The following is a 23,770-nucleotide window of genomic DNA, read 5'->3' on the forward strand; positions in this document are numbered from 1 at the left end:
AGATCTTAAACCCTTTTTTCTCCTCCTTGTATTTTTGTTCTTTTCAATTTGGACAATTTCTCAAACCAAACCGGATTGTACCGGTCTGACCCAAACAACTAATGCAACATTCATGTAAGATTATTTGATAAACCAGAAACCAATCAGAACAATTTGCCTCTGAAGTCTCAACACAAAAAAAACAATTACCAAGACAAAAAAACAGTCTACAAGAGATAATCTTATGAGAAGAAGAGACACATCAAAGTTCCAACGTCGAAATCTAAACCGTTGCACAACAACAATGGAACAAACCACTTATTGTCTAGTCTTCAAATAGACCCAAGAATCTAGCAAGTCTTCTTGCTTCACTGAGAACTCTCAAGTTCTTTTGTAATAGCACTTCTGCTTCGACCAAAAAGCTCAAGCAACTTCATCCAAAACTCTCATTCCGAAGCTCCTCTTCAGCTTTCTTAAAAACCTCATCCCAACCACTACCAGAACTCACATCAAGATAATCATAAGGAACAGCTGTTTTCAAACCAGGAAGCACACTACGACGGCTCTCAACAATCCTCAGTTCCAATTCATCATCACATTCTCCATAATGAATCTTCTCAAGTTCTTCCCACGTAAACATCAACGGCAAAGTAGAACCACACCAAGTATTGAAATCTATTAGCTTAACCCTTCTCTCCTTTGTCACATAAACATCAAAAGTGTAATTCTCTGATTCAAACTCCAACCTAATCTTATCATCAAAGAACTCTTCAATCAACCCCTTGAGCAAGTCCTTCTCACTGAGAAGAATAGGGTAAAACGTAGTTACCTCACGCTGGGAAATCCCAACAAGCTCGTTTGATTTCACAAAGCATCTAAACTCCATCTCAGGCTTCAAAGAAGGGTACCATTTTCTCAACGCAAGGTAGAAACTTTCTGGTCTCGAAGAGACTTTGTCACTACACGAATCATAAGCATTGAAGAGATCATGAACCAACGAATCCGAAGAACGAAACAAGAGAGCAATCTCATTGAAACAAGTACAGCTAAGATTCTGTGATGGGCTAATCCAAGCTGCATCCTTTGGTGCACTCCAATTCAGCTTCGGTAAAACTGTACCGCCTAGGGTTTCGATTGATTCCATGATCTCGATTTCGAGTTGTGGAAACGATGGGGGATTCAATGGCGTCTCTGCTTCGTTATCTGAACCTTCGGAGACTTGGAAATCATCTTCTTCTTCGAAATTGTGGACTCTATTGGGCATCGCGTCTTCGTTTGTTACGGATTCAGGGAGAAGAAACGGACCAGAATCATCGGTGAGGTAGCTGATGAACGACTCTGGAAGCTGGTGAAATTTGGTTCTAATGGTTATGGATCTGAATTTTGGATACCAGTTCTGAATCTGGCATCGATTTACTTCTTCCTCCTTCATCGCGGGACTGTGAATGACACAAATTGTTTCTTCCGCCGGCGTTGATGGGGAGGTTTTAGGGTTTTGTTTTGAAGACGATGATGATGATCTCTGGCGGTGAGTGTGAAAAATTGAAAATAGATTAGGGTTTTGTTGCTAGAGAAATCTTTTAATGGGCCGTATGTATTGAGCCTGAAAAGGCCCACATAACACTTCTGGTTAAATATTTAAGTTATACAGTAAAACCTCTATAAATTAATAAAGTCGGGACCATAAAATTTTATTAATTTATAGAGGTTTTAATTTATCGATAAATTAATAATTATTAATTTATAGAAAGACTTTCCTAATTTGGTAAAAAAATATTAAAAATAAGATTTAATCTTTATAACTAATATTTTTATAAAATCAGTTACAATGAAAATAACAATTATCATGTTTTGAAGATATCACTCAAAGATTTTTATATAGTAAAGATATTAAAAATGAATTCTAATAAAAATTAATATGTAGATATATACATATATTTAGATAATTTTATATAATTATTAATTTATATTATTGATGAGACCATATATTTACAAAGGAATTTCAAAAAAAATATTATTTTATTATATTGTCAAATAGTGTCCAAAATTACACTAGTCCCAACTTGGGACCAGAGAAATTTATTAATTTATAGACATTATTAATTTACCGAGTATTAATTTATAGAGGTTCTACTGTATTAGTGATTGGAAATATTACTTTTTAACATGCTTGGTCAACTAGTAAACGTTAGAGAAATGCGGACGTTGCAAGGCAAGTCTACCAAGAAGATTGATTTTGAATTACAAGACCAAGACATTGAGAAAGTTTCTTTTATAATTGGCAATTATAATAATTTCATTTTAAGATTTTTATCCAATAATAATATATTTTTCTTTGTGGTGATGTTTACTTTGGTATGTTTGATAAAGAGGGGCAAATTAAGACTTTAACAAATGTATGTATGAAATTATCTATTTGCTTGGATAATAAATTATATATTGAGAAATTGCAAGAAATTGATGACAGTGTGAATGATGAGAAGCTCAAGGAGATGTTCTCTGAGTACGGGAATGTTACCTCTTGCAAGGTTTGTCATTATCACTAAACGATATTCATTAGTCTATTCTGAATAACAAGTGTACTTCAGAAATTAGGAATGTCTCTAGACTTAGTACGGAAGTTTGTAATTTTTTAAAGGGCTACAGCCTTCGCACTTCCACATGTATAATGGCCTTAACAATTTTATATTTAAATAATTCATTGAAATCTTAGGTAAATAAACTTTGGTTAGAGTTTTTATTCATGTGAAATTTTGATTCATTGTTTTTTCTTATAATTACGATTTAAATTAGAATTTGATTAGACTTTATGGTGATAGAATTATGAAACTAAAATTTAATTAGAAATTTACGATGATTAGCACATATATTTATGGATGGTGAGAGATTTAACCAGGTAATTTTGGAGGTCCTCTATTCAATATGGAAGATAAAAGATGAAATTTACATTGAGTATTAATTATATGTCTAGCTACAAAATCTCCAAGGGGTATAAAATTGTTCTAGATAGTGGTTGAATGTGTTGAAAGAGATATGTCTTACATGGAAGTTTGTATAATGTTTGATAAATGACAGGTTAAGATATATTGTATAAGACTCGATGAATGAATATTTTTATTTTATATGAATTTTGAATGTTATTTCACAAACAAATTTCTCTAAATTTCATTATATTGCCAAATATGGACAAATTTTGTACTTATTGCACTACAATAATTAATTATTATTTTTGTTTTAATTATACTAGTCAAGAATATGAGATTTGCATTGAAAATATTAAATTTAACTAGATAAAATTGTATCACTTGTATCATCTTAAATCCTGTATTAAAATTGTAATGTGGTAGGTTATAAGAAAAAATATGTATGTAAATAAATCAATTTTAGTTTATATATTTATTCTATATAGATAAACTAGACAAGGGTCTGCATAGAAAACCGCGCAGAAATTATATACATTTTTATTGATGAAATTTAAATTTTAAGCAGTTACTCACACACTTTTATTTAAATTAAATATGATATTTTTTGCCTTATACATTCTATTTTGCAATACACCTTCAATTTAACTAACTATTTCATCATATTAAACCAGATTCTAATTTAACAGCCTCCATCGTAATGAATAATAACTATAAATTTTATATTAAAAATAACATGTCCATGATCGTATTAAATTTATATTTTAGTTTTTAATCACTTACTAATAAAAAATAATATATTACAACAAAAAAAATATATAATTTTGTTCCAATTAAACTAATGTCGAATTTATTTTGTTAATTATTTCGAATTTTAATATTTATTATTTTTTGGTTAAAATCTCTGTTAGATAAATTTTTTTCTTGATATAAATCAAATGTAATTGACTAATAACATGCGTAAATTTAGAAGATGTACATATATATTTTTGTTAGTTTTCCTTCTTGTTTTTTTCACATTAATTAGAACATGTAACCATGAGAAGTAAACTAATGTTAAATTTCTTTTGTTATTTTGAATTTTTTAACAGTTATTACTCATTGGTTCATATCTATGCATAAAAATACGTTTAAAATTAGAAGATGTATATTTATTTTTTGTTAGTGTTCCTTCTCGATTCTTTTCACATTGTCAATTACGAATAAAATATACTCTATCACAACGACAAACACAAACTATAGTGTCTTGAATGTAACATAATTAAATGAATGCTAGATAACTTATACTGTTCTTTTGCTTTTTTTGAATGTTAAATTGATTGATCGAAAATATGTTACATGTACAATGAGTTTCAGGAGCTACTTTCAGAAACTTAAAACCAAAATTTGTATTGTTGTTTCGAATTTCAACCTTCATTGCTATTGGTTAAAATAAAATAAAATATATATATACATGTCAAAATCTAATTGACCAATAATATTTGTGCTCGTAAAATTATAGCTGTAAAAATCTAATCCATCAACAAGAAGTCAATGATAAAAATATTTTGACTAGGCTCTACCGAAATGTATATTGTACTATCAAGATATTTACTAACATGAAAATAAGAAATATAGTTGTTATATATCAGACGTAAGGAAGGCTGTAGTAAGGCTTTAACTTAAGATTCTAAACCCATGGACAAAGGTAAGAACAAAAACAAAGCTTAATTGCTACATTAACCAAAAGGTTTGAAAATTTTGCTCAAGGAAATATAGATATCAGCACAAATGATATGCAAATATATATCTATTTTCTCGTCAAAGATGTTAGCAACTCCGACTAATAAGAAATAAAAGTCCTATGTACATCATCAGGAGCCACCGAGGCTTATACATCGATAAAGATCTTGCGGCCGAGACTTCCGATCTGAATGAAGGAAAAAACACTAAATTTTTTGAACGAAATTTTTATTGACAACTATAAAGAATAATGACAAATAAGGATGAAATTTAGGGCTTTTACTTGGATACATCATAGGAGCATTTTCCGTAGCCTGCAAGCAACGACATTACAAAAAGTCACAAATTTTATTACCATTGAAAATAAAATTTAAAAACTATTTCAAAATTAATTATGTATGGTAGTAGGATAAAAATATCATTATTGTTCGACCAACAAAATCCATTTTATTTTACGAAAAAAATACTAAAATTTGCATATATCAGTTTAACTTTTTTAATATTATTTTTCATCACTTTTTCTTCTAAATTTAATTCGACCATGTATAAAAACACGAAACATTTATGCATCTAGATAGATGATATATAGTCTTTTCTGGTAGAATCGATTTACACTAGTAGTGAACTGCATGTACTTACTAGGGTTAATCTTGGTGAGTGTAGCTGTTCCACCGAAGTAACAAGCAATGCGATTGTTCCCATTGGTTTGGTAATACGCATTAAACGCAAACGATGCGTGCGACACGATCGTGTCTGGTTCGTAACAATCACCATGTCTCTCAATGACCGAGCAATCCACTCTCCCAATCCCACATGCCCAATCCAAAGCTCTCTGTAGCTCAGCTTGAGATGCACCTGGTCGAGCCACACACCATGTTGTTCCCTCCAAGAACGTCGTGTTTCCTTGTGGCCCTACTAGTGACTCTGGTCTAATCGTCATCACTGGCCTTGCAGCTATACATTGTATATAAGCGTGATCGATGAGACAATTTTTTGTTTTCCTCATATTAAACAAGTTGCAATACCAAAGATTCACTTTCATGATTATTATTAAAAAAAAACACATAACATTAGAAAACTGAAAACATGCATAGTCATCAAACAAAACAAAAATCTAATATCAAAATTTATCTTCTTCAATAATTAGAGAAAAAGAAAATGTTTTACCTTGGCAGAAGAAGTTCAGTAGAAGCAGAAAAAGTAGAAAAATCCAAAATTGAGTTTTCATGTTTGAAATTGCAAGTATGTATAAAGAGGGAAGAAGGAATCTAGATATCACAGCACTATAAGAAGAAACCTTATATTGTGTGGTACATAAGTGCTGTGTTTACTTGAGAACCTAATTAAATGAGAAAAGAAGAATCTAGATTTCTTAAGGAATCAAAGGTGCCTTCAAGAGAAGTAAAATGTTCAGTCATATCTTTAAAACCAAAAGAACATAATCGCATGAGATCTTCTGATTTAGAAGATTTAATATTGGAATATTACTTTCCAATCTATATTAGCCGATTTGTTTTCTGTGTAACACATACCGAAAAGTTGAGAAAGAGACGTTTACAAGCAAAGAATTAGCAAGCAACATCTTTTGAAAAACACTAAAATCTGTCTATAAATATATATTACGATCCGACCCAAAACGCAGTCCTGTCCGATTTGCTTCCAGGTTCGATTTAGAAGACAATACTTTTAACCAACACAAGTTATTACAAAGCCAACAACTCAATCCAACTTCAAAAGCTGATGACACAACAAAATCAGAAGAAGACTTTTCACTCAAGAAAGCATAAAATAAATAAATAGAACAAAGCCTATTGGCATCATCGGTTGATTTGATTCAGTGAAGCCTAGTGAGTTCCTCAACTCTCTTACACAACTCTTCCACTTGAACATTCATGGATTTAGATATGTCCTCCATCTTGTTCCTACTCAGATCCAGAAACGACTCGATTAAGTCACCATCCAAGAAATTCCTCGCTTCTGCGGTTCTTTTCTCGTTATTAAACGACCTCCATTGCTCGTGGCTTAAGCCGCCAACTCCTTTAATCACTTTCCTCAAACTTGACTGTAACTTCTCCAAGAAAGTATACTGTTCTTGAGGAAGTGAAGCTATTACTCCAATCACTCCATTGACCGTACCAAAGATGACAGTTGGGATCTGACCAATCTCTGAATCAGGTAGCCTCATTACTAGAGATCCATGGCGGAATCTGTTCACAAACNGCTTCAAAGAAGGGTACCATTTTCTCAACGCAAGGTAGAAACTTTCTGGTCTCGAAGAGACTTTGTCACTACACGAATCATAAGCATTGAAGAGATCATGAACCAACGAATCCGAAGAACGAAACAAGAGAGCAATCTCATTGAAACAAGTACAGCTAAGATTCTGTGATGGGCTAATCCAAGCTGCATCCTTTGGTGCACTCCAATTCAGCTTCGGTAAAACTGTACCGCCTAGGGTTTCGATTGATTCCATGATCTCGATTTCGAGTTGTGGAAACGATGGGGGATTCAATGGCGTCTCTGCTTCGTTATCTGAACCTTCGGAGACTTGGAAATCATCTTCTTCTTCGAAATTGTGGACTCTATTGGGCATCGCGTCTTCGTTTGTTACGGATTCAGGGAGAAGAAACGGACCAGAATCATCGGTGAGGTAGCTGATGAACGACTCTGGAAGCTGGTGAAATTTGGTTCTAATGGTTATGGATCTGAATTTTGGATACCAGTTCTGAATCTGGCATCGATTTACTTCTTCCTCCTTCATCGCGGGACTGTGAATGACACAAATTGTTTCTTCCGCCGGCGTTGATGGGGAGGTTTTAGGGTTTTGTTTTGAAGACGATGATGATGATCTCTGGCGGTGAGTGTGAAAAATTGAAAATAGATTAGGGTTTTGTTGCTAGAGAAATCTTTTAATGGGCCGTATGTATTGAGCCTGAAAAGGCCCACATAACACTTCTGGTTAAATATTTAAGTTATACAGTAAAACCTCTATAAATTAATAAAGTCGGGACCATAAAATTTTATTAATTTATAGAGGTTTTAATTTATCGATAAATTAATAATTATTAATTTATAGAGAAACTTTCCTAATTTGGTAAAAAAATATTAAAAATAAGATTTAATCTTTATAACTAATATTTTTATAAAATCAGTTACAATGAAAATAACAATTATCATGTTTTGAAGATATCACTCAAAGATTTTTATATAGTAAAGATATTAAAAATGAATTCTAATAAAAATTAATATGTAGATATATACATATATTTAGATAATTTTATATAATTATTAATTTATATTATTGATGAGACCATATATTTACAAAGGAATTTCAAAAAAAATATTATTTTATTATATTGTCAAATAGTGTCCAAAATTACACTAGTCCCAACTTGGGACCAGAGAAATTTATTAATTTATAGACATTATTAATTTACCGAGTATTAATTTATAGAGGTTCTACTGTATTAGTGATTGGAAATATTACTTTTTAACATGCTTGGTCAACTAGTAAACGTTAGAGAAATGCGGACGTTGCAAGGCAAGTCTACCAAGAAGATTGATTTTGAATTACAAGACCAAGACATTGAGAAAGTTTCTTTTATAATTGGCAATTATAATAATTTCATTTTAAGATTTTTATCCAATAATAATATATTTTTCTTTGTGGTGATGTTTACTTTGGTATGTTTGATAAAGAGGGGCAAATTAAGACTTTAACAAATGTATGTATGAAATTATCTATTTGCTTGGATAATAAATTATATATTGAGAAATTGCAAGAAATTGATGACAGTGTGAATGATGAGAAGCTCAAGGAGATGTTCTCTGAGTACGGGAATGTTACCTCTTGCAAGGTTTGTCATTATCACTAAACGATATTCATTAGTCTATTCTGAATAACAAGTGTACTTCAGAAATTAGGAATGTCTCTAGACTTAGTACGGAAGTTTGTAATTTTTTAAAGGGCTACAGCCTTCGCACTTCCACATGTATAATGGCCTTAACAATTTTATATTTAAATAATTCATTGAAATCTTAGGTAAATAAACTTTGGTTAGAGTTTTTATTCATGTGAAATTTTGATTCATTGTTTTTTCTTATAATTACGATTTAAATTAGAATTTGATTAGACTTTATGGTGATAGAATTATGAAACTAAAATTTAATTAGAAATTTACGATGATTAGCACATATATTTATGGATGGTGAGAGATTTAACCAGGTAATTTTGGAGGTCCTCTATTCAATATGGAAGATAAAAGATGAAATTTACATTGAGTATTAATTATATGTCTAGCTACAAAATCTCCAAGGGGTATAAAATTGTTCTAGATAGTGGTTGAATGTGTTGAAAGAGATATGTCTTACATGGAAGTTTGTATAATGTTTGATAAATGACAGGTTAAGATATATTGTATAAGACTCGATGAATGAATATTTTTATTTTATATGAATTTTGAATGTTATTTCACAAACAAATTTCTCTAAATTTCATTATATTGCCAAATATGGACAAATTTTGTACTTATTGCACTACAATAATTAATTATTATTTTTGTTTTAATTATACTAGTCAAGAATATGAGATTTGCATTGAAAATATTAAATTTAACTAGATAAAATTGTATCACTTGTATCATCTTAAATCCTGTATTAAAATTGTAATGTGGTAGGTTATAAGAAAAAATATGTATGTAAATAAATCAATTTTAGTTTATATATTTATTCTATATAGATAAACTAGACAAGGGTCTGCATAGAAAACCGCGCAGAAATTATATACATTTTTATTGATGAAATTTAAATTTTAAGCAGTTACTCACACACTTTTATTTAAATTAAATATGATATTTTTTGCCTTATACATTCTATTTTGCAATACACCTTCAATTTAACTAACTATTTCATCATATTAAACCAGATTCTAATTTAACAGCCTCCATCGTAATGAATAATAACTATAAATTTTATATTAAAAATAACATGTCCATGATCGTATTAAATTTATATTTTAGTTTTTAATCACTTACTAATAAAAAATAATATATTACAACAAAAAAAATATATAATTTTGTTCCAATTAAACTAATGTCGAATTTATTTTGTTAATTATTTCGAATTTTAATATTTATTATTTTTTGGTTAAAATCTCTGTTAGATAAATTTTTTTCTTGATATAAATCAAATGTAATTGACTAATAACATGCGTAAATTTAGAAGATGTACATATATATTTTTGTTAGTTTTCCTTCTTGTTTTTTTCACATTAATTAGAACATGTAACCATGAGAAGTAAACTAATGTTAAATTTCTTTTGTTATTTTGAATTTTTTAACAGTTATTACTCATTGGTTCATATCTATGCATAAAAATACGTTTAAAATTAGAAGATGTATATTTATTTTTTGTTAGTGTTCCTTCTCGATTCTTTTCACATTGTCAATTACGAATAAAATATACTCTATCACAACGACAAACACAAACTATAGTGTCTTGAATGTAACATAATTAAATGAATGCTAGATAACTTATACTGTTCTTTTGCTTTTTTTGAATGTTAAATTGATTGATCGAAAATATGTTACATGTACAATGAGTTTCAGGAGCTACTTTCAGAAACTTAAAACCAAAATTTGTATTGTTGTTTCGAATTTCAACCTTCATTGCTATTGGTTAAAATAAAATAAAATATATATATACATGTCAAAATCTAATTGACCAATAATATTTGTGCTCGTAAAATTATAGCTGTAAAAATCTAATCCATCAACAAGAAGTCAATGATAAAAATATTTTGACTAGGCTCTACCGAAATGTATATTGTACTATCAAGATATTTACTAACATGAAAATAAGAAATATAGTTGTTATATATCAGACGTAAGGAAGGCTGTAGTAAGGCTTTAACTTAAGATTCTAAACCCATGGACAAAGGTAAGAACAAAAACAAAGCTTAATTGCTACATTAACCAAAAGGTTTGAAAATTTTGCTCAAGGAAATATAGATATCAGCACAAATGATATGCAAATATATATCTATTTTCTCGTCAAAGATGTTAGCAACTCCGACTAATAAGAAATAAAAGTCCTATGTACATCATCAGGAGCCACCGAGGCTTATACATCGATAAAGATCTTGCGGCCGAGACTTCCGATCTGAATGAAGGAAAAAACACTAAATTTTTTGAACGAAATTTTTATTGACAACTATAAAGAATAATGACAAATAAGGATGAAATTTAGGGCTTTTACTTGGATACATCATAGGAGCATTTTCCGTAGCCTGCAAGCAACGACATTACAAAAAGTCACAAATTTTATTACCATTGAAAATAAAATTTAAAAACTATTTCAAAATTAATTATGTATGGTAGTAGGATAAAAATATCATTATTGTTCGACCAACAAAATCCATTTTATTTTACGAAAAAAATACTAAAATTTGCATATATCAGTTTAACTTTTTTAATATTATTTTTCATCACTTTTTCTTCTAAATTTAATTCGACCATGTATAAAAACACGAAACATTTATGCATCTAGATAGATGATATATAGTCTTTTCTGGTAGAATCGATTTACACTAGTAGTGAACTGCATGTACTTACTAGGGTTAATCTTGGTGAGTGTAGCTGTTCCACCGAAGTAACAAGCAATGCGATTGTTCCCATTGGTTTGGTAATACGCATTAAACGCAAACGATGCGTGCGACACGATCGTGTCTGGTTCGTAACAATCACCATGTCTCTCAATGACCGAGCAATCCACTCTCCCAATCCCACATGCCCAATCCAAAGCTCTCTGTAGCTCAGCTTGAGATGCACCTGGTCGAGCCACACACCATGTTGTTCCCTCCAAGAACGTCGTGTTTCCTTGTGGCCCTACTAGTGACTCTGGTCTAATCGTCATCACTGGCCTTGCAGCTATACATTGTATATAAGCGTGATCGATGAGACAATTTTTTGTTTTCCTCATATTAAACAAGTTGCAATACCAAAGATTCACTTTCATGATTATTATTAAAAAAAAACACATAACATTAGAAAACTGAAAACATGCATAGTCATCAAACAAAACAAAAATCTAATATCAAAATTTATCTTCTTCAATAATTAGAGAAAAAGAAAATGTTTTACCTTGGCAGAAGAAGTTCAGTAGAAGCAGAAAAAGTAGAAAAATCCAAAATTGAGTTTTCATGTTTGAAATTGCAAGTATGTATAAAGAGGGAAGAAGGAATCTAGATATCACAGCACTATAAGAAGAAACCTTATATTGTGTGGTACATAAGTGCTGTGTTTACTTGAGAACCTAATTAAATGAGAAAAGAAGAATCTAGATTTCTTAAGGAATCAAAGGTGCCTTCAAGAGAAGTAAAATGTTCAGTCATATCTTTAAAACCAAAAGAACATAATCGCATGAGATCTTCTGATTTAGAAGATTTAATATTGGAATATTACTTTCCAATCTATATTAGCCGATTTGTTTTCTGTGTAACACATACCGAAAAGTTGAGAAAGAGACGTTTACAAGCAAAGAATTAGCAAGCAACATCTTTTGAAAAACACTAAAATCTGTCTATAAATATATATTACGATCCGACCCAAAACGCAGTCCTGTCCGATTTGCTTCCAGGTTCGATTTAGAAGACAATACTTTTAACCAACACAAGTTATTACAAAGCCAACAACTCAATCCAACTTCAAAAGCTGATGACACAACAAAATCAGAAGAAGACTTTTCACTCAAGAAAGCATAAAATAAATAAATAGAACAAAGCCTATTGGCATCATCGGTTGATTTGATTCAGTGAAGCCTAGTGAGTTCTTCAACTCTCTTACACAACTCTTCCACTTGAACATTCATGGATTTAGATATGTCCTCCATCTTGTTCCTACTCAGATCCAGAAACGATTCGATTAAGTCACCATCCAAGAAATTCCTCGCTTCTGCGGTTCTTTTCTCGTTATTAAACGACCTCCATTGCTCGTGGCTTAAGCCGCCAACTCCTTTAATCACTTTCCTCAAACTTGACTGTAACTTCTCCAAGAAAGTATACTGTTCTTGAGGAAGTGAAGCTATTACTCCAATCACTCCATTGACTGTACCAAAGATGACTGTTGGGATCTGACCAATCTCTGAATCAGGTAGCCTCATTACTAGAGATCCATGGCGGAATCTGTTCACAAATTCCCCAAGGTGATACTCTCCAACTACCTCTAACCGCCCTCGTTCTTCATCAGTAGCTCCTTCACTGTTCTTTTTCACTGTTAACAGATTGAAATTGTTCTCAGCACCAAGGTAAATATCATCATCAAGTATCTCAACCGCTGACATCCAATTCGCATTGTAATCCCGAGCCCGCTCCTCGATTGCACCTTCCTCGTGCTATAACATTCAAGAATCAACCATCAGAACAGTATCAAATAAACAAAGAAGATCAATTCTTAACCACACAAGTTTCATCTATAAGTTATACCTTGTATAACAATAAGGAGATTGATTTCATGAGATCACCAACAACGATAAAGTCTCCACGGGTCTGGACATAGAGAGCTAAAATGTGACCGTGATGTCCGCATTCAGACTGCAGTTCACGAGTGCCATCATCCCGCAGCATCCACTTGTACAACTGAATCTTCTGATTAATAGCAGCAAGAAGTTTTCCATTAAAGGCATTGAGCGAATAAACAGCTCCTTTTGTTTCTTTCTCAGCAATAAGCTGCAACCTCCCATCTTCAACTATAAATACTAATATCCTTCCCTAAATCACAAAAAAAGAGGTAATTCAAAGAAATATTAGAAAACAAAATTTATTTTGAGAATGTGATGATATGTCTCCAGAGAAACAAATACCTTAGTTGGTTCATTTTCTTCCGGTAAAACATACGCGGTTCCAACACAGTAATAGACATTTTTATCGTCGGTGAAAGAGCAACTCAGAATGGAGCAACCGTATTCGAAAGAATCCAAGGGGTAAGTTGAAATAAACTCGAAAGTTTGGTCGTCCAAAAGACGGACAAAGTGCATCTCAGTTTCTTCGGCATTTGTCTGGTTTCCCAAACTGCAGATACCAAATGTACGTGTCTGCTCCTGATGGCAGATTCGACGAGCATGCTCTCCAAGAGGAATCGTGCGTATGTGAAGCTTCTGAATATCATCAATGGTGCCAATCGTAAGTTCACCTTCCCTCGCAATCGCTAAACTGCTCATAAGAAAGAACAGAGAATCAGATTTCACAGCCATTTCACTTCGATCAGGAATTGGAAACCAAAAGCAAAAAATAAAAAAATAAAAGAGAAGGAGGATGTTTAGTGTACCTGTCGGGAAAAGCAGCAGAGTTGAAAGGACACATATGACTAACTTCTTTAAGATTGACATTACTGTATAACAGCTTCTTGTTGCTGCTATAGATTACGGTTGGTCTATCAGATGCAGCAAAGACATGTGTGGCACTTTTTGATGAAAAAGTACGCAGAGTTATTGGCTGAGTCCCAAGTGATACTTTTTTCCTGTCTTTTAACTGCCCAGTAGTTGTATCCAACTGGAAGTTCAAAAGATGCCCATCTCCAAGAGCACAGAGCAGGTAAGATATCTGCAACATAACTTAACATATGTTAACTTCTACCATAAAATTTCACTCGGTTCTAGGCTTATCTGAAGTAAATACAATGGAATCATACCCCTTCGAATGCACAAAGAAGAACAGATCGGGGAATTATCTCCCCTCCTAGTTGCTCTTTTGTAATAAGAGTCAACTCGGGCAGCGAAAAGATTCTCACACTTATATCTGTCCACATCCCAACTGAAGCTAGCTGACTGTAGTTTGGATTATCGCCGATAGGATTTATATCAAGGCAGGAAACTTCATACTCCAAAAGGGCATGTTGCACTTCCGTCAATTTACCGTCTCCAATTTCTAAATAAACCAAGTGCCCACCTCCGGTCGCCAAAAGAACCTAACAAGCAAATGTAAGAGTCAATCTACAAATGTTTATTCTAAAACGTGCTGTATGTCTAGACACTCAAAAGTCAAGATTCCTCTTTCAAATCCAGAATGAAAATATATACCTGGCTGGCATTTGCAGTTGCAACATTAACAGCGAATCCAGCTGGGGCATGCCACTCGTCCCGTAATTCTCTAGTTGTAGAACTGACTAGCCTAACAGAATTTGAGGTAACCTGATCCAGAAAAGGTAACAGTTAATTCATATTCACGAATAGAGAAAAGAGAAAACTAAGCTATAAAATCTATCAAATGCATGTCTTCTAAAAACCTCAAAGCACTAGAAAAGCTTACTTGTACAAGTTGATTGTACACAGCATCATGGCAAAATAAGGTCTGCACTTGAGATAAGAAGCCCTCAATCTCTGTTTCTTCCAGTTCATCCTCAAGATTCATGGCTAAGATACGAGTTTCACTGATAAAGCTAACTACAAGGAATGTGTCGAAGGCTTCATCAATTGAAGATTTCAATGACCACATTCCTTTGATACCTTGAAGTTCCACAGAGGCCTGTAATACAACGTATTTTAAGATAAGTACCAGATGAGAAAATTGTGCATACAAGACATAAAGATTTCTCGACATAAAACAAACCTGTTCATTGATTCCAATCCCATTGCGAACTACGCGAAGAGAACCATCCTTAAATGCTCCAGAACAAGTTACAACCTGACCTTGCCCCTGTCTCTCGAGATCAACCACACAAAAGTCCACAATAGGCCCCAAGTTGATATACCTTTCCAAGACTTCTACATATGAGCCTTTTGCATCAGGATGTAAATTAAGCTTTACTAGCTGCAATTAGAAAATAAACAAAGTCAAATAAATCTGAAAAGGATAATTATCAATGAACAATTGGACACAACTAAAGATCACAGAACCATATCAATTTACATTCTACAGGAACAAGTCGATAAAACAGTGTAGCCAGACCATTTTCATTCCTAGCATACCTGAGAATCGCCATAGCTTGAGCCAACAAAGACAACGGCATTGTCAAGGTATGATATAGTCGATGCAATAGACGTTTCACCCAAAAGCTCAATTTTGAGGCCAGTGACCCTTCAGATACAATACAAATCAAGTCAGCATATGCAAAAATTCATAAGTTCACTAAAGCTTTCAGTTGTTTAAAAATATGTAAAATGACAGAGTAATTACACATTTACACTCACTTTTCTTTCTCGTGTGTTATAACAAGCAGATGAATCAGTCCAGCATGGTCACCAAGAAGATACCTAGAGCCATCAACATCAACTCTTCCATATGCTTTAGTGATAGACTGGAAACGAAAAATAATTGAAGGTCACATATTAAAACTAAGAATAATACAAGCAGGTGACATTATGTTGAAAGGACTTACAGGTCTTATTGGTATTGCTTTGAATGCATTAGCACTACAATAGACAATTGTTTCTTCGCCGATAATAAGGACGCCACAGAGAGGTGGTGGTACAGGAATCAGTAGATCAGCACCATTGTCGAGATTATTCTGTGACCATGGACCCTCGACAAAATCCTTATCTTTTAGAGATACCTCATATGTTTTGACATGACGAGCATCTTTGTTGTCCTATGGAAACCAAGCAATTGTTAGTCCAACTGGAGTTAATTCTAGATTGCATTACAAACAACAGATTACATCATCAAAATAGATTATCATGTTAAGAAAAGAAAAAACAAAATCGAAATCTGTTTTAATAACTGGCATTCAAATAAATAGAGTAAAGTTACTTGCTTAAACTCCATAAGCTATCAACAATACATAAATTAACCAATTCTACGAGAGTTCTCTATAGAACTCTGGTAAGACTTGAAAATAAAGAATAAGGTTAATGCATGCCCAATAAACAAATTTAAATGCATGTACAAAAATTCTTTCATAGCATATCCATGTTTACATATTTCCATACCTGATAAAGTACTGCAATTGTAGGCTTTGCACATCCAAACAGAAACTTGATATCCAGAACCTGCAATTCCTCTAGCCTGAAATTTAGGCACCAAACTCAATATATCATTCAGTTTTAAAAGGTCTACAGAATAATTATATCGTAAAGAATGTAGACGATCGAGTCTATTGAGGATATGCGAAAGAATCAGATGCACGGAAACAAGTGCGCACTAGAACACAGGCATAGGTGACAATACAAAACTGTACTGTTCTTACTGAATAAAACAGTACCTGATATTAAAAGCTTCCTTGAGCTGTCCCTTGTTATCAAAAGGAATAACCTAACAAAAGAACCAAAGAAACAGATCACATCATCATACATTGACTAAGAAGAAAGATCAGTGGAAGTTCAGTAACATGATACAATTCAGTAAATTAGCACATATGACAAATATATACCTTGAACAAGCCGTCATACAGATGGAGTCCAATTAATCTACAATCTGGATCAATTATGCCAATCTACAAAATCCAGTCAAATCAGAAGTAAGCTGCATGACTACCAAAACCTTAATAACAACGTATATTTTTAAATGAAGGAAAGTAAAAAAAAAAATTAAGCACTCTGAAACGAACAGTGCAAGAATGGAGATTTTTAATACCTGACCATTGTCTGTTGGTCGGCCTATACGATCAGAAACATCCCCCATTGCTCTGCAAAATGTCAAAACATCATAAAGAATCAGTAGTAAAGTAGAGAATGGTCATCTGGTATATTGCTTCTTTTACTAACAAGACATAACAACTATGCGAGAACCATACATGGTTTTTTCTATGCTTTGGATATACAGCAAATACAAGAACATGTATCAATTTTGTGAAAAGGTAAGACCCTATAATCAAACTATCTAATAAATGCTCAATCAGATTCCTGATCCCCAATACTAAAGGTATGAACCTAAAACAGATTCCGAACAGCAGAAAGATGGTGTAAACTGCTATCTAAAACAACCAAGTTGGTACCATGCACTAATCTGTACATCGGCAGCGAGTGTACTGCATTTATTTCTAACAAAACAAATGACAGCACAACTGGTAGGTTAACAAAAAATTCAACGCATATAAAGGTAGTATTATATTCTGGAAACTATACCTTGTAATAAGCTCAGAGGACTCAGCATCCCATTGAAGAACACAGAATTTGTATCTCTCAGTTGCAATGAACAAAAAGTCTTGCGCTTCGCCCTACAAAAGCCGGTGGACAATACTATCAACATTGTAACTTACTATTAAGACCATGATTAAAGAACACAATAAGAGATGTATATACTCACATGTGGCCGGAACAACTCCAGAGTAGCGATTCTTCCATATATAGGAACATCCAGCATAGGCTGCAATATAGGAACATCCAACAGATTCTTATATTACTAACAGAACAAAGCATGGCAACAAAGTTTTAAAATTAATACTCTAATGACATAATAGAGATGAATGTACCTGAAGTCCCTGCGGGGTAAGCAAATGAATCTCAATTCGAGTACATTTCCTGAGAAGAGAACAACACTGCTGTCAACCTAACATACATTATAGTGGATCTGATATTATAAATGTTACAACTCAAGTACTCAACGGGACAATGCTAAATCTAAAAATTGAGATAACTTTCAAACAAATTTACAGTACTAATAGCTAACGATACTTGAACATTATCCACAATCCAAAAAAGCCACGATCTTCAACATGCAATTGAGTTCAGAGCAGTAACAGCCATACCCATAAAAAAAAACAATTCTTTGTAACATCTTCAAATATCCACTACATCAAAGAACACAGAGACACTAAAATCCTTATACTCAATCTCCCAAGTGTGATAGGTTCTCAATACTCAAACATCTATTTGATTCTGCAATTGTAAATTTCAAGAAAGACTCAACCCTACGATTTTGTTTCCAAAGAGAGCAAATTTACAAAAATTGACTCGTGACACAAAATTCATTGAAAACCCTAAACCCAAATCAACAGCTTCAATTCAAAAGGGAACGAATCGAGGATAAAGAATTGAGATAAAGAAATAGAAGGAAGGGAGAGTATCATACGCTACAATGAGATTAAGCTCTTGAGGACTGGTGAAGTTGCCAACGCAAGAGTGAGTCACACTGGTCGGTTTGTGAGCCGTAACAACGTAGTTCCATGAACTCATCTTGTTCTTCTCCTTCTTCTTTGTCCCCAGGGAAATTTGAGTTCCACTGTCTATCGCGAGGGCTTCGAGGAAGCTTCTAGATTTCTCTAACGAGCTTTTGGAATTTTAACATAGAGAAGAGAAGAGAGAGAGAGAAGAGAGGCCAAAATCGAACAATGAAGAAGAAAGAGAAACCTTCGACAAAGACTGGTCGGTTTGGTATTGAATTGACATATATGATTGAGATGATCCGGTTCGGTATACTATGAGAGATTTGAGAGAGATAAACCGATGAATAAACCGAACTGATCCGATTAAATCTAAAAGGCCCAGCATTCCTAATGGGCTTAGCATAGAATAGCTAATTTGATGGGCCGGGTCAGTCCGGGTAAATTCCGGTAAACCCGATTCCTGAAGAAAAACCTAAGTGGGAGATTTTAAAGTTGTGAACTTTCTCCGACCAAAATAAACAAAATCGCTTTCTTAGCTTCTTCCGTCGCCACTAAACCCTGAGGCTAAACCTAGACGAGTCAAAGGCGTTCACAACGTTAAACCCTAAAAGAGAGTGAGAGAGAGAAGTATGAAGTACAACAACGAGAAGAATAAAGGTGGAGGCTTTAAGAGAGGAGGCAAAAAGGGTCCGAATGAAAGGGATCCATTCTTTGAGGAAGAGACGAAGAAGAGGAGAAAAGTGAGTTACGATGACGACGACATCGAGTCTATAGACTCTGATGCGGAAGAGGATGGATTTACAGGCGGAGATGAAGATGGGAAAAGAGTTGATGTTGAAGTGGAGGATGAGGATGAGTTTGCTGATGAGACGGCGGGAGAGAAGAGGAAGAGATTGGCTGAGGAGATGCTTAATAGAATGAAGGAAGCTAGGCGTAGAGAGCGTGATGAACAGGGTGGTGATGATGATGACGATGATGATGATGATGAGAGTCTTAAGAAGAGTTTGATGCAGAAGCAGCAGGAGGATACTGGTAGGATTCGAAGACTTATTGCATCCAGGTAATGAATAAATTTTGAACCTTTCATGTATTTTCAAATTCCAATTTTTAGGTTTGAGATTGTTTGTAATTTAGGGTTTATGGGTAGTTAGTGCTTTAGGGAAATGGTTTAATTGTGAAGGAAAGTAGTGATTTTATTTGAAGATTGGTTGGGAGTGGTATTGATTAAAAAGCTTTTTTAATGAATCAGGGTTCAGGAGCCACTAAGTACTGATGGATTTAGTATACTTGTCAAGCACCGACGATCTGTTGTATCGGTAGCTCTATCGGATGATGATTCTAGAGGGTTTTCAGCTTCAAAAGATGGTACTATTGTGCATTGGGATGTATCTTCTGGTAAAACTGACAAATACATATGGCCGAGTGATGAAGTTCTGAAGTCTCATGGGATGAAACTGAGGGAGCCTCGAAATAAGAAACACAGCAGGGAATCTCTTGCTTTAGCTGTTAGCTCTGATGGTCGTTATTTGGCCACTGGAGGAGTTGATCGTCATGTTCATATTTGGGATGTTCGTACCAGAGAGCATGTCCAGGTAAATGATATATTTGGTTTCTGTTTAGTGTTTTATCTGTTTGTTCTTTTCATCAAGTTTTGCGCTCAGTTTTTATGGTTATGTGTCTACAGGCCTTTCCAGGTCACCGGAACACTGTTTCTTGTCTATGTTTCAGATACGGAACTGCAGAAGTCTATTCTGGTTCGTTTGATAGAAATATGAAGGTGTGGAATGCAGAGGACAAAGCGTTTGTAGCTGATAATTTTGGCCACCAAGGTGAAATTCTAGCCATTGATGTGCTACGGAAGGAGCGTGCACTTACGGTTGGAAGAGATAGAACCATGCTAATTCATAAGGTAATAGCTATTTCCATCATCTGAACACTATTGGGAGCTATCATCGTAAGGTTTCTATTATTATTCTGTATTTGTTAAGTTGTGTTATATGATAATAGGTGCCTGAGAGCAGCCGTATGGTCTATCGTGCTCCTGCATCATCTCTTGAGAGCTGCTGTTTTATCAGTGATAATGAGTACCTGTCTGGTTCGGATAATGGAACTGTTGCTCTTTGGGGGATGTTAAAAAAGAAACCGCTATTCATTCTCAAGAATGCACATCGTGATAAAACTGATGGAATCACCACCAATGGAAGCTTAGGTAAAACATCATTTAGATCCTTTCCATCTCATCTCTGTTGCTATTGAATCTTGGCATTGCATTATATAGTTACAAAACACTTATGATGTTCCTGATGCTCTGAAATGTCTAATTCTTATTTATTTGCTCAACAGAAAACGGTGGTCATGAATCAATCGACAATGACTGTTCAGCAAGTTCTTGGGTCAATTCAGTTGCTAGTTGTAGAGGTAGTGATCTTGCTGCATCTGGAGCTGGTAATGGTTTTGTGCATTTGTGGGCTGTTGAAACTGGTGCCATTCGACCTTTGCACAAGCTTCCACTGGTAAATTTTCTTTCACTAGCTCTGTTCTTAGTGTTGTCTGATGAAACTGTTGTTTGTCACTAATTTAAGCATTTCACTTATCATTTATCAAGTAATAATCCTTGCAATGTCTTGTATGATCTTACAGACTGGATTTGTGAACTCTTTGGCTTTTGCAAAGTCGGGTAAATTTCTGATTGCCGGTGTTGGACAGGTATGTGATCATCTCATATTTTCTCTTTTGTTTCTATCTTTTTCTTCTTGTGTGTTTAAATGCTAATATCAAAACCTGTTGTGTATTGTGAAATTGATGTCGCAGGAAACGCGATTTGGAAGATGGGGCTGCGTAAAATCTGCGGAAAATGGTGTTGCAATACATCCCTTAAGGCTGTCATAAGTACTTCATCGGGATTAAAGAAGTGTCGTTACAAATATTTTTGAGTTGCTAAGCCAAAAAGATGGAAACTGAAGTAAGATAGTGATTAGAGGTCTCTGCAACTCTTGTTTTTGCTCCCTTTTTTGTTTGTGCTTTGTACCATTTTTTGTTTTTAATACGAGAGATGTGAACTTTCACATTTTGAGTTTCTGATGAATCAAAGAGGATAAATTTCCCAAATTTTCAGAACTTTAACATTTTGAGTTTTTGATGAATCGAAGAGGATAAAAATCACAAAAAAATTTGCCACTAGAAAAGCCACAAAGGCTCCTATTTCACCTTTGGACTCATAATGTTGAAGTCATTTGACAAATGGAAAATTATAAGCCAAGAATCATAAAATGAAGACTTTATTATTTGTCAAGGTTTGGACATGGATGGCTTCAGAAAGTCTCGTTTGCAAGCAAGAAAACACCTAAATGCAGCTAGTGAACAGGCTTGTGAAATTTCTTGTGTGTAGCACTTCTTGAAGAAGCAGGTCTCGTTGCTATTCCATTCTAAACATAGAATCAACTGGATAAGAACAAGCAGAGAAATCATTAGGCAAGCTCTGAGAATGACTTCATGCAGAGATAAGAAACCGCAAAGGAATCACACACAGTCACACATACATCAATAAGAAACCACAGAGTATATAGATTAGGAAAGCTTAGTAAGCGTCCATACATAAACTGAATACCACAATATGAGGAATGGATACATGCTATATGCAAAGATGATAGATATATAACTAAACAAGAGCACATCTAGCAAATAAAGATGATACAGAATAATACAAAGAGCCATAAATAAGACTCAAGCCTACATGCAAAAGAGCCACCTTAGAGAAGAGAATGCTTCTAAGGGTTAACAATTCAGCTTTTCTAAACACTAGCTTAAATACAAGAGAAAGATTATCATTCATCTACTTCAACGGTCCAATTCTAAGAAAGGGTTAGTATCATAGTACATGTATACTAACCGGCCAAGTTTGAGCCATTTTGTACAACATCATAAACCTAAGACGCCAGAGTACTACTATCAATTCCGAGCCATTTGCCACAACAAAGTAAATCCAACACTCAAAGATCAATACTACTAAGTACTAACCATTTTAATCCTGAATAGTTCCCTTGATCAGGACAAACACACAATAATAGCTCAGCTCTAAAGCAACAGCAAGATTAAAACAAAAAAAATCTCTAACCTTTTAAAAACGAAATCATCTCAGCTTCTCTTTACTAGAGCTCTTCTTAGCTGCATCCATAACCTTCTCAAGATACCCTTCAATAGGCGGAGTAAGAGTAGCCATACCACGATTCGCCGGAAACGGAGTCAAATCAGGCTCTAACGCAGCCTTCTTCAGATTCTCAGGCAACGCCTCAATCGCAGCTTTCTTCAAATTCAAAAACGCAGTCTCAGCTGCACGACGCTCTCTATGCTCTCTCATCAACACTTTACTATACTCCTTCGCAAGTCTCTCTCCATCCTCTTCAGTCAGCTTATACTTAGGCAACTCATCAGCCTCAAAGATCCCTAACGAAACGTAATCCAAACCAACGGTACCAATCCGGATCGGTTCATCGGTTACTCCCATTGAAGCAGCTCCTCCTTTCTTCTGGATCTCTATATCTCGTTGCTTCTCTTTACTAATCAACCCTAGCTTCTCACGCTGCGCCTCGCGCTCGATCTCTTTGGGTGTCAAGTAGCGAACAGGGCAAGGAGCGTTTAAGCATTGCTCGTAAAGCTTCTGTTTCTCATCGGAAATCCTTCCTTTTCCTTTAACAGCTTCCTCTCCGTCTCCAGCTGGTGCTCCGCCGCCGCCGCTTTTCTTGGTGGCGACTTTGTTACGCTTCAATGGCTGACCTGTCTTCAGCTTGGCTTTTCCTTTAGGAGTTCCGCTTGCGGAGCATCTTTGGAGAAGGTTGTAACTCAGTGATTCGATGATTGGTTTTGGTCTTGTCACTCGAATCATGTTTTCGTTTCTGATTTTGTTTCTTCAATGCTTTCCGTCTGAAAATGGAGATTTTAGGGTTTTGCGACTCGACTGTGGAAGTGGGAAGAAGAAGAAACTCACTCGAGCTACGACGTCGTTTACGTCCAATAAAGCACGATGTCAAAATTGTAGATTCAGCATAAAGTTGAGGGTTATCTTGTCATAAAGTAAACTCCAGTTATGCTATTGGTTTTCCGGTTTGGGTTTTTTTC

At 34.3% G+C, this 23,770-nt stretch overlaps 7 protein-coding genes across 8 annotated transcripts; 1 reads left to right on the plus strand and 6 right to left on the minus strand.

The window, feature by feature from the left end:
- On the minus strand, positions 100-1,503 carry LOC104715604 (cell division cycle protein 123 homolog). Its single transcript, XM_010432999.2, has one exon. The coding sequence runs from the start codon at positions 1,409-1,411 to the stop codon at positions 413-415; it is 999 nt and encodes a 332-aa protein (XP_010431301.1). The 5' UTR covers positions 1,412-1,503; the 3' UTR covers positions 100-412.
- On the minus strand, positions 4,403-5,924 carry LOC104715588 (major pollen allergen Ole e 10-like). The gene is made up of 4 exons (XM_010432984.1): positions 5,790-5,924; positions 5,262-5,576; positions 4,906-4,936; positions 4,403-4,809 (listed from the first exon to the last, which is right to left on the minus strand). The coding sequence occupies exons 1-4, from the start codon at positions 5,848-5,850 to the stop codon at positions 4,710-4,712; spliced, it is 507 nt and encodes a 168-aa protein (XP_010431286.1). The 5' UTR covers positions 5,851-5,924; the 3' UTR covers positions 4,403-4,709.
- On the minus strand, positions 6,457-7,475 carry LOC104747635 (cell division cycle protein 123 homolog). The gene has a single exon (XM_010469303.2). The coding sequence runs from the start codon at positions 7,381-7,383 to the stop codon at positions 6,457-6,459; it is 927 nt and encodes a 308-aa protein (XP_010467605.1). The 5' UTR covers positions 7,384-7,475.
- Positions 10,375-11,896, minus strand: LOC104715724 (major pollen allergen Ole e 10-like). The gene is made up of 4 exons (XM_010433110.1): positions 11,762-11,896; positions 11,234-11,548; positions 10,878-10,908; positions 10,375-10,781 (listed from the first exon to the last, which is right to left on the minus strand). Exons 1-4 carry the CDS (start codon positions 11,820-11,822, stop codon positions 10,682-10,684), a joined length of 507 nt encoding a protein of 168 aa, XP_010431412.1. The 5' UTR covers positions 11,823-11,896; the 3' UTR covers positions 10,375-10,681.
- Positions 12,183-18,906, minus strand: LOC104715741 (DNA damage-binding protein 1a). 2 transcript variants are annotated; one of them, XM_010433128.2, is made up of 19 exons: positions 18,622-18,906; positions 18,023-18,071; positions 17,857-17,916; positions 17,676-17,767; positions 17,185-17,236; positions 16,982-17,044; positions 16,814-16,863; positions 16,542-16,617; positions 15,992-16,201; positions 15,804-15,910; positions 15,582-15,690; positions 15,223-15,423; positions 14,923-15,138; positions 14,694-14,804; positions 14,306-14,581; positions 13,943-14,217; positions 13,479-13,827; positions 13,102-13,386; positions 12,183-13,010 (listed from the first exon to the last, which is right to left on the minus strand). In XM_010433128.2, exons 1-19 carry the CDS (start codon positions 18,723-18,725, stop codon positions 12,429-12,431), a joined length of 3,267 nt encoding a protein of 1,088 aa, XP_010431430.1. In that variant the 5' UTR covers positions 18,726-18,906; the 3' UTR covers positions 12,183-12,428. The 2 variants fall into 2 exon arrangements, with proteins under 2 accessions (XP_010431430.1, XP_010431426.1); XM_010433124.2 differs by having other exon boundaries at positions 14,923-15,423.
- On the plus strand, positions 19,155-21,730 carry LOC104715752 (U3 snoRNP-associated protein-like YAO). Its single transcript, XM_010433136.2, has 7 exons — positions 19,155-19,715; positions 19,905-20,247; positions 20,340-20,564; positions 20,663-20,864; positions 20,999-21,168; positions 21,296-21,361; positions 21,467-21,730. The coding sequence occupies exons 1-7, from the start codon at positions 19,285-19,287 to the stop codon at positions 21,542-21,544; spliced, it is 1,515 nt and encodes a 504-aa protein (XP_010431438.1). The 5' UTR covers positions 19,155-19,284; the 3' UTR covers positions 21,545-21,730.
- LOC104715763 lies at positions 21,809-23,632 on the minus strand. Its single transcript, XM_010433143.2, has 2 exons — positions 22,770-23,632; positions 21,809-22,096 (listed from the first exon to the last, which is right to left on the minus strand). The coding sequence occupies exon 1, from the start codon at positions 23,535-23,537 to the stop codon at positions 22,785-22,787; it is 753 nt and encodes a 250-aa protein (XP_010431445.1). The 5' UTR covers positions 23,538-23,632; the 3' UTR covers positions 21,809-22,096; positions 22,770-22,784.

This window comes from Camelina sativa, chromosome 2, assembly GCF_000633955.1.
Source record: "Camelina sativa cultivar DH55 chromosome 2, Cs, whole genome shotgun sequence".
Classification (NCBI taxonomy): Eukaryota; Viridiplantae; Streptophyta; class Magnoliopsida; order Brassicales; family Brassicaceae; genus Camelina; species Camelina sativa.

Coding starts and splice junctions, on each gene's coding strand:
- LOC104715604 (XM_010432999.2), bottom strand. CDS start 1,411: ATGAAGGAGGAAGAAGTAAATCGATGCCAGATTCAGAACTGGTATCCA.
- LOC104715588 (XM_010432984.1), bottom strand. CDS start 5,850: ATGAAAACTCAATTTTGGATTTTTCTACTTTTTCTGCTTCTACTGAAC. Junction 5,577..5,789: donor ACTGAACTTCTTCTGCCAAG/GTAAAACATTTT, acceptor TACAATGTATAG/CTGCAAGGCCAGTGATGACG. Junction 4,810..4,905: donor TGCTCCTATGATGTATCCAA/GTAAAAGCCCTA, acceptor TCCTTCATTCAG/ATCGGAAGTCTCGGCCGCAA.
- LOC104715724 (XM_010433110.1), bottom strand. CDS start 11,822: ATGAAAACTCAATTTTGGATTTTTCTACTTTTTCTGCTTCTACTGAAC. Junction 10,909..11,233: donor ACTCACCAAGATTAACCCTA/GTAAGTACATGC, acceptor CGTTGCTTGCAG/GCTACGGAAAATGCTCCTAT. Junction 10,782..10,877: donor TGCTCCTATGATGTATCCAA/GTAAAAGCCCTA, acceptor TCCTTCATTCAG/ATCGGAAGTCTCGGCCGCAA.
- LOC104715741 (XM_010433124.2), bottom strand. CDS start 18,725: ATGAGTTCATGGAACTACGTTGTTACGGCTCACAAACCGACCAGTGTG. Junction 14,805..14,922: donor TGTACAATCAACTTGTACAA/GTAAGCTTTTCT, acceptor TTTCTGGATCAG/GTTACCTCAAATTCTGTTAG. Junction 14,582..14,693: donor CAACTGCAAATGCCAGCCAG/GTATATATTTTC, acceptor TTTGCTTGTTAG/GTTCTTTTGGCGACCGGAGG.
- LOC104715752 (XM_010433136.2), top strand. CDS start 19,285: ATGAAGTACAACAACGAGAAGAATAAAGGTGGAGGCTTTAAGAGAGGA. Junction 20,565..20,662: donor GAACCATGCTAATTCATAAG/GTAATAGCTATT, acceptor ATATGATAATAG/GTGCCTGAGAGCAGCCGTAT. Junction 20,865..20,998: donor CACCACCAATGGAAGCTTAG/GTAAAACATCAT, acceptor TTTGCTCAACAG/AAAACGGTGGTCATGAATCA.
- LOC104715763 (XM_010433143.2), bottom strand. CDS start 23,537: ATGATTCGAGTGACAAGACCAAAACCAATCATCGAATCACTGAGTTAC.